The following is a 9,436-nucleotide window of genomic DNA, read 5'->3' as shown; positions in this document are numbered from 1 at the left end:
CTTGTCTGGAATTCAGACTGGCTGCATCAATAGTGAGTCAACCAAAATGGTATATTAAAAATCTGATTGGCCGACTAGATCGATCAACCCATTAATCCATAAACAAAAATGCATAATGTTTTATAATGTATTATGAGACCGAGCCAAGTAAAGCTCGGGCAAAATCCGACACTTCAATGAACTAAAACTTGGCGAAGATGCCCAAAAAAAAAATCAGATTTGAATTTCAATCAACGCAGTCAGTCATCTAAAGTTCAACCTTCCAATCTACTATCATCGCTAAGAACAATAAAAAAACTTGCATTAATCAAAGAAGATGGGGGCCAAACCATCACTGATTTCAGCTTAAGAGGAAAAATTAGAAGACTATTAAACCGTTACAGATTGGTCTTCGTCCACGACTACAACCTGTACAGCATAGCACGTGGACATCAACTTGACAAGAGGCAGGATAAGGAAATAATCAGCAAATGACAACACGATAATTCTAGATTATCATCAGCATACATACATAAGAACAGAAACCCACCCTCTTTCTGTTTCAGGTCATAGACATGAAAGCATCCTCGCCGAGAAGTTCGTCAATATCGAACATGGGCTCGCTGTCCACCACCTCTGGGTCATTAAGCACCCGCTCCAGCACCACCTAATTATTTTAAAAAATAAATGTAAAATGCTATAAAACCTGACGGGTAATAAAAATATGTAAAATTCAAAAAACAAATTACCCGAGATTCCTGAAACTCGTCGACGACGGTTAACAGCCGGCGGTACTGGTCGCGGGCCTCGGGGTACTGGACCATGGATTTGACCCGGTCAAGCGCCTTGGTCAACCGAGCTTCTGTCTGTTTCCTACCTTCTTTCAAAAAATCGTAGTCGTCCTCTTTGGCAGTGGGGACGTTGACCGGCGCCATTGACCCTTCGGGCTTCAACCGCCTAAGCCCTGGTCCCCTCCTCCTCCATCGCAGGATCGCCTTCTCGACGATCCCCACCGTCCACACTATTTTCTTGTAGTGCTTCCTCACTTGGTGACCCCGCACATGCGCCTGCCCCAAAAAATATAAAAATATATTTTTAATATATATATATATATATTGGTATTACATGTATACCTTTTAGGTATGTTACGAGACCAAAAAATTGGCAAAATCAGACAATAAAAATCAGCAAAGAACCTAAACTCTGTAAAAATCATAATTGTAATTACACAAAACAAAATGCTCGGAGTATCCTCTTTTTAAAACGAGCCATTCTTTTAAAAGTTCAAGTTTCTTCCGAGTTTTTATGCGATGATCGGATAAAAACTCGGAAGAAACTTGAATTTTTGGCCAAACGAACGCATAACCTAGAAATTTCTAAAAGCAAATAAAATCCTTTCCTCGCGGCTAAAGTCCTCGTGTTTAAAGGCAAAAGTGGTGAAAAATCAGACTCGAGCTCTGATAGAAACCTATAATATGATAAAAGGTGCTTAATCATCAACATTTCAAAATTATTCATGAGAAAACACACATGTAAGATAAAATTTGGCTTGAAACTCATATAGAAACCTTGGATTTAATTAAAAAACAACATAACCCAATAAAAACTTGGAAACTCAAGAACGTTTCAAATTGCACATGCTAAGAGGTAAAATGAGAAATAATCAAACTACAATCTCATTAAAAAGGAATTTACTCCGGCAAAGAAGAACTCAATTCACTCATGTTAAAGAGGAAAAAATATCAAGATAGTACATCTTAAAAAACAAGCAGTAAAGAATACAGCGAGAGAAATCACTAAACAAATTACGCAAGAAGCGAACCTGAATCCTAACGACGTGCTGCCGGAAGGTTAAGAAATCCTTTCTGCCTTTCCAGCCTCGAAACTTCTTCTGTATCTGAATGGCAGCCGCCACAGGCTCAGCCTGGTGCCCAACCCTGTGGCTCTTCGAGCCCAACAGAGAGAGGGCCCGCTCATTGGGCACTCCCGACTTACTCATTCCATACTCATCCTCCATCTTCTTCCTCTGGAAGGACTGGTTTCTAAAGACTTGGTGGATTCTCGCCATGGCCTGGGCTGCATTGCGAACGGCACTCAGCCCAGCCTCCATGCCACTGTCGTCGGCCGCTCTGACAGGGCTCCATCTCGCCGCTTTGCCCACGTCACTTGTTCCTTCTTCCTTCAGGGTCAGCGTGGAGAGATGCTTGGTCAGAGAGGTCTCCGCAAGGAAGCCGGCAATGCCCTTGTGTCCATTGCTGGCGGCCAAGTCTGCCGGGGTCCTGCCTGAGGGTAGTTCGGGGGTTGGGTCAGTCAGCGCCCCAGGGGAAGCCCCAACGCTGAAGAGCATGCCCACCGTCTTCTCCCTATAGAGGAGCCACGGATGCCAGGTCAGCATTCTTGACTACTATTTCAGGAAAAAAACTGAGGAAGTATATTTTAACATTCCTAATCACTAGTTTCATCAAGTCAGCATTGATGGCTACTATAACAGGAAAGTAGACAAAGAAAGTGTAATTTTTTAATTTCAAATTACAAGTTCCAAGTCTCTCCATGCGTGAACAATATTTCAGGAAAATGCCTAGAATGTGCACCTCAAATCACTTGCGTCCAGTCAGCATTTGTGAATACCCCCTCATCAAAATGCCATTAACTGTGTACTTTTGAAACAAATTACCTCAGTAAAATGAGGTAGAAAAGTGTATTCCAATTCACATTTTTTAACCTCATTTTGAATCTCCCAACTTGTTAACCCCAGAAACACTTTACGAGAGTTGGGTGAGATTCCATTACAGAAGACTCTAGATTTAGCAAGTGAGAAGCTACATGTTCTTCTTTGTAGTGCATGTGAAATGTGTTCAGTCTAAGTAGAGAAGAAACGAATTTTAAAAAGCTTACCTGCCACAAAAAGCTGCCCAATGGAGCGCAGTCCAACCATGGGCATCTCTAAAATCGATGCTAACACCGGCAATGATGGTGGGCGTAATCGCCCAGTCATAGCCAAGGGCTGCAGCCAGATGAATGACCCCCTGCCCGTACTCATCTAAAACAGAGGGGCCTTTTCCATCGTCAGCGATTTTGTATTGCAACCAAGAGTGGAGCTTCTCTTTCAATGGTCTTAGCATAATAGACCACTCATCGTCATCTTCTCTCAGAAAGGAGCCAATCTTGTTGCTGAGCTGGAGCCTCTCTCCTGAAACACTCACCAGACTGGATTCATCGTCTAGGGAGAGAAGCTTCTCAAGGCGCGCATGAAGAAGGGCCTGGCTTGGATTAACTTCCTCGAGGAGGGCATCTGATGAAGGCTCTAAGTACTCAAATTCCCTCACTTCACTACAAGCTAGCCTATTGGAGCAGGTAACATAGAAGGGTACCCTTCCTGATTTATGTGGTGGAGCGACACATAGAAGAATGCCATCTCCGGAAACAAGGGCTGGAACCTCCACTTCCCCAAACATGCATGACCACTTGGTTTCATATGCTTCATTAGTCTCCACCAAGAACTTGCCCATGACTCGAACCTGTCATTCAAAGGTAGTGTCCTTCATAATCACATCGTCGAAAGTCACAGTTTATCACACATAAATGGGCCAAAATTTTTACCATGGTATCTCTGCCAGTGAAGGAGTAGTTTGGAGTGAAGTCGAGAATGCTGTAGAGTTGATCTTGAGACAAGGAGGGTTCTAGGATGTAAGCATCTTCATTGTGCGACATTCCTTCGTTCGCGATTGTATCCCAGTAGATTGAAGAACCAGTTTTAATATGTGACTCGTCCACTTCCCCCAGCTCTTTGCTCATCCATCGGGTGAAACTATCATATTTCTTCAGACCAGTCTCTCCTTCACGGTTCTGAATGTCTAAGGATAGCTGCTTTAAAAGGATTGAGTAGTCGGTAACTCTCTTTGGAACAGTAACACTTTCAACATTTTCAACCTGCGTGAAATGAGGAAAAACAAGTCAGTGGCCACTGAAAACCAACAGGACAGGGAGCTAATGATGTTAGTTTAAGTGTTTAATGCTTACAGCTAGTGTTTGTGGTTATTATTAGTTTAGGGTTTAGGACTTAAATTCAGAGTTTGGGGTTAGGAGTCTAGGATTAAGTGGTTTAGGGTTTAGGGCAAAATTAGCCTCCCCAAAAGAAATAAAAGGGCTGTTTTCTTACTGAACAGTGCACAATTATATTACCTCCCATGGTTCTTCAGCATAAGTGTTGGCAGTTATCGCAGCCTCGTTCTGGAAACTTTCACCAGTGCTGGTAGGTTCACTACTCGAAAATTTACCGTGGCACACAGGCTGAGGAGATACAAAGGGAGCAACCAAAGACAAATCAGAACTTCCCGCTGTACAGTGTTCCAATACCCTATCCCATGATATGTCAACTTGATCCGGAGGACAGTTCATCATCGACTGGAACTTCATATCATTAGGAATATTATTGGAAACAATATGCCCACGAGAAAAATGATCCACATGGTATCCTGTCATTAGAGAACAAACATTTTTCTACGATCAAACCAACAGGAAAAGAAAAAGAGCATCTTTATAATTTTGAACAACGGTAAGCATCACCTGTGGGATTCTGAAGATAAGGATCAAGGGTGGCATTCAAGGGTCCATACTCGAACTGTTGAAGCTCAAAGTGAGGGTGGTATCTGGAGCTTGCTTGATGATTATCTGCTGCATCGAATTTCGCTTTAGATACACTGAAAGAAAGGATGCGTAATTGGAAATATGAATCAGTGATTCTATACTAATTGGCACGATTTTATGCCTCATATCTCATCAAAAAAGAAAAACGGATGTACCTAATTCGGGGTCCTCGTATTCGTATGTATGTGAGCTGTTCGGACTCTCAGTGTCAGCAGCACGAGAAGGCATGAAATGATGGTTTGAGAGGGAGTTCGAAGATGCAGGACTTTCAATGTTAATATTCCGAGATAGTTCTTCACTCTCTGCACTCTGGCCAGCAGTCGCCCTGCTACTCTGTACGCAAAAGAAATAAGGTCTAGTTGTCTAACTGATAGAAAACGAAAAAAAATTCTTAAAAACTAGAACAGAAAAATTTTGACTTATTTGTTAGCAGACAACAGTATAAGATTTTAGGATTCAGTTCTCAGAGCAACGTAGAAGTCAAGAACAGAACCGTCTAGAAGCATAAAAATCATTCACATTTACTTATACAAAAGACTTCTATCCAGATATTATTCAGTGTCATGCCCAGGATAAAGGCATTCATTACCAAGTAAACGAATTAATTTTATGAATTTTCAAGTTACTAGCAGTTTTCAATAAAATTTTGAGCTACTTAGAATGAAATTATCACGTCTTTGATACGGTTGTAAGAGCTGATGTCTTATCACGAAATAAACAAAATCTCAGGAGAATACTCTGAAAACCCAAACTAGAACTATGATACGTCTTTGATTCGTTTTGACCCCTCTACCTGATCTATCCATAAAAAGCAAGTAACGAAGAGATAAATTAGGGTAGATAAAACCATGAAAACATGTCAACGTTAATTGAAAGGATTGTTGAAGCTTTTCAAGGAGAGCGCAAATCTGACTGGCTTGCAAGTTAAACACAAGACACTCTCGATTTGGCAAATAGAAATAAATACATGGATGCTTGAGAATCTAGTAGAAATAAAGAATGGTTAATAATGATATAAAGAATTGTTAATAAAGAATTGTTAACTACGTAACATTTCATCATTATTTTGGAGAAAAGAATTCCACCTGAACTTCCCGATAATGCACCAAAGCTATATGCGTGTACTCCCTGCGTCAATGGATAGAAAAATGCTCGATTAAGATAATAGCATACACACAGTCAAGATAAAACTCCCATCAGACTAAACAAAACGAATAAGAAATATTCAAACAAAGCAACACAAAAACATAGAGGCAGATATGATAGGAGAAAAGAAATGCCAATCTGAAAAAGACTACCGGAGAAATGTCTTCGACAGTTCAACAGGTTCAACTAAACAAATGCTAGCCATTGAAACCAACTAGAAGAGATGGAGAAAATACATCAATGATCCATGATCGATAATTGGAAATACAGTCATACATTGCACTATATGATTATATAGACATATATTTAAAATAAATATGATTATACTTATTAATAAAAAATAAAATGAAATTTGACCATATTGTCAATAGAGTTCAACAATTTATCATCGTCACAGAGAGAAAGCATGAGACAACTACGAAGGAAGTGACAGAAAGGGCGAGAACACGAAACAACAACAGGAAAATGACATTTAAGATGTCCAATCTCATGATATCTGAGCTAACAAATGGATGCATTACCACGGACAAAGGTTCAAGAATTCTTAAAAACATGATGTGCCCGTCTAGCAAATAGATTTCTTCAGATATATTAATAGAATTCTGATAAAACGAGTTAAAACATCATATCAAGATTATACACCGATTAAAAAGAGAGAAACTAGATAAAAATGATGAAATTCCGTAAAATCATACTGTTCAAGCATCCAGTAGGTCCGCCGCTGAAATTTCTCATTGTCTTCTCCATGAGCATAGTAACAATGCAACACGTCAATGCTTCCATCCTGAAACAAAAAAAAACAACTTGTTACGCAATTTCATACACCTCGCATTCAAGGAAAATTCAAAAACTGAGATTTCACAAGATTGAACTAACACGGAAATAAATGAAATTTCGAGTGAGAAACACAATGTAATACAAAGAAAAATTAAGAGGCTCTGGTTTAATCTTGAGAAATAACAATAACTGAACTAAAAACGCTACGACTCACTTTTAGCTTCTCGTGTGCTTCTTTCACTGTTTTACCATCTTTCTTCTTCCGCCAGTTGTGGCCATCCTTACGAAAATACCTTAAAACTTTTTTGTCGAACAAAAAAAGGGAACCACCTGAAAACAAACAGAAGTTCTCTTGGCTAGCAACCCCGATACAAATATTACGCTACACCAGCTATCTCAATGAATCATAAAAACCAGTAAGCTGATCTATTCGGAACTCTTTTAAATAAACGCTCAAGAGGCTTATTCAACAAAAGTTAGAAATATTCTTTTAAAAAAAAAATTTAGCAATGTCATAATCAAGAGCTCAAAACCAACAAAAAACCGTTATGAATGACAAGATTATATGAGTTGTCAAAGCAAAGTCAGAAAGAATCCATACTTGGTGGTCGATTGGGCGGCTCTGGATCAATACGAAAGCTTTTATAGTTCCGAAGAATTTCACAGATTTCTGCGGGGCGTAGCCAACGACTTTTAGCCTCCGAAATTATTTTCTTGATATCTGGTAATGTAAATGGGAAAAAAGAACTAGGGATTAATTTGCAGATTTAGGCTAAAGGAGACATGCATAAAAAGGAAAAAGAAACAGCTCAAATACGTCTGGCGATAGAGAAGAAAAAGGGTGATGTGTTTCAACTTACACACTAAACCTGAACTACAGTTGCATCTATTCGACAAAACAGAAAAGGGTGACCAGCCCTTACCTGGTGATCAACCCAGGTATAGTCGTACGCTTATACTTTCCAATTGTCCATTTATCGCTTACTTACATCATACCACACAAGTTTTCACGATCATATCTTCAAGTCAGAGATCGCACTTCAAGGCAACAGCTCTCCATTGTGACACTTTATAAAGAATTTGCTTTGTAAAAAAAGTAATATTAATCAGTTTTTAGGCGAACTGAACGATGGAGTGGATACTTATGACTAAGACATTTAAGGAAAAAATAACAAGAACGTTCTTCCACGTTAAAAACGAGAGGGAAAAGAGGAATTATTTAAGCATATTTACGGAAGAAGCAATCCAAGGAGAAAACACGGAAGCAGGATTTCCTGCTTTCGTCCCTTAAGACTGATGGACGAAACTTTCTAAAAACCTAATTTCAATTTTTGATACGGGATGATAGCTTTTTGTATTCATTTGGCCGATAAAGTGAGTTTTCCATCATGAAAACGATATCGTGGATCATATATTCGCCTTTACGGGAGTTTTCCGTGCTAACTTCATGTATGTCCATTCAAATTAGAAGAACTCCCATCCCAGGTTACTTCAATGATTGCATGCCGCTCACCGTCCATTAAAGATCTCCCCTTTCGCATGATTCATCAATAATGACGAGGGCGGCGACAGCAAATTCAATACAGAAGAGAGATATTTATACATATTCGAATCGGCCTCGAGGATTGAAATCTTCACAAGAGATCCGACAAAACTCGAAAAAAATGAATAATTGCTCAGAAATTCTTGCCTAGCTGAGGACTGGCAGAATAACGCCTTGCATCCGCCATCGGCCGTTAACTTCGCCGTTTATTCGCCACTTCTAGGGTGCGAAGATTGCGCTCCGAAAACTTTCGCCGATCCCTATCTACAATCGAAAATAAACTTCCACATCGTTAGATAAGGGCTTAGAATCATGAAATCAAGATCTAGAGCTAAACAATATCCAAAATCAATACCTCAGAATCGTGGCAGCTTCCGAGTGCCGATTCCTTCTCCAGCGAAGTTGCTCAGAATGAGAGCGATAGAGAGAGAAAGACTGACGGATAGAGAGAGAAAGCATAGAACGACTCTGCTGAACTCGCGGCCGCCAAAGTTGAATATCAGGCGAAATGAAGAAGCCGACTGTTGCATCGGTGAATAGCAGTTTTCATACAAAGCTGCGCAGCAAGTTATACTTGGCCACGTGGGTTTTATGCCACGTGGCCTGTTTTCATTAGTGGTGGTATTATATAATGTGCTTGACACGACGGAGGCAAGGAATTAGTGTGGAGCACAGAAAGTATTTACTAGATATTTATTTTAAGTCGTAATAATTCGGGTGTTTGGTTTGCGTATCTCGGTTCGCTTCCCTATCGATGTGACGTACATTAATGTCATAAAATGAAGAAAATTTTTCGATTAAAGTTAGTTTCAAATCGGTATATATTGTGAATGTGTTCTCTCTCTCTCTCTCTGAATCTTTCTCTCATAATCTCTCTTTACTTTCTCTCCCTTCTCTCTTTTTGCTCTCCTCTCTCCCTCTATAAATTTTATCCTTTTGCTCTCCTCTCTCCCTCTGTAAATTTTATCTTTTTGCTCTCTCTCTCTTTCCCTCTCTCTCCCTGTCTCTCTCCCTCTCTTTCTCTCTCTCTCCCTCCCTCCCTCTCTCCCTCTCTCTCCCTCTCTCCCTCTCTCTCTCTCTAATTTCTTTACTCTTGCTAATCTCTCTCCTATATATATGCTAGTTTCTCTGTTTTTGCTCTCTCTCTCTCTCTCTCTCTCTCTCTCTCTCTCTCTCTCTCTCTCTCTCTCTCTCTCTCCCTCTCTCTCCCTCTCTCTCCCTCTCTCCCTCTCTCTCTCTCTCTAATTTCTTTACTCTTGCTAATCTCTCTCCTATATATATGCTAGTTTCTCTGTTTTTGCTCTCTCTCTCTCTCTCTCTCTCTCTCTCTCTCTCTCTTTCTCT

General features: G+C 40.0%; 1 protein-coding gene across 2 annotated transcripts; it reads right to left on the bottom strand.

Annotated features, from left to right (window-relative positions):
- Positions 1 to 303: 303 nt before the first annotated feature.
- SR1 (signal responsive 1) lies at positions 304 to 8,605 on the bottom strand. Of its 2 annotated transcripts, none has more exons than XM_078588735.1 (14): positions 8,448 to 8,605; positions 8,240 to 8,356; positions 7,151 to 7,270; positions 6,764 to 6,879; positions 6,468 to 6,556; positions 5,712 to 5,754; positions 4,782 to 4,959; positions 4,546 to 4,653; positions 4,162 to 4,454; positions 3,580 to 3,909; positions 2,875 to 3,497; positions 1,802 to 2,342; positions 729 to 1,046; positions 304 to 646 (listed from the first exon to the last, which is right to left on the bottom strand). In XM_078588735.1, exons 2-14 carry the CDS (start codon positions 8,277 to 8,279, stop codon positions 542 to 544), a joined length of 2,904 nt encoding a protein of 967 aa, XP_078444861.1. In that variant the 5' UTR covers positions 8,280 to 8,356; positions 8,448 to 8,605; the 3' UTR covers positions 304 to 541. The 2 variants fall into 2 exon arrangements, with proteins under 2 accessions (XP_078444861.1, XP_078444862.1); XM_078588736.1 differs by having other exon boundaries at positions 4,546 to 4,650.
- Positions 8,606 to 9,436: the final 831 nt, after the last annotated feature.

This window comes from Wolffia australiana, chromosome 16, assembly GCF_029677425.1.
Source record: "Wolffia australiana isolate 7733 chromosome 16, ASM2967742v1".
NCBI classification, from domain to species: Eukaryota; Viridiplantae; Streptophyta; class Magnoliopsida; order Alismatales; family Araceae; genus Wolffia; species Wolffia australiana.
The sequence above is the reverse complement of the archived record's forward strand: the minus strand, read 5'-3'. Positions and strand labels throughout refer to the sequence as shown.

Coding starts and splice junctions, on each gene's coding strand:
- SR1 (XM_078588735.1), bottom strand. CDS start 8,279: ATGGCGGATGCAAGGCGTTATTCTGCCAGTCCTCAGCTAG. Junction 5,755..6,467: donor ACCTACTGGATGCTTGAACA/GTATGATTTTAC, acceptor CCATTGACGCAG/GGAGTACACGCATATAGCTT. Junction 4,960..5,711: donor TGCATTATCGGGAAGTTCAG/GTGGAATTCTTT, acceptor TTTTGCGTACAG/AGTAGCAGGGCGACTGCTGG.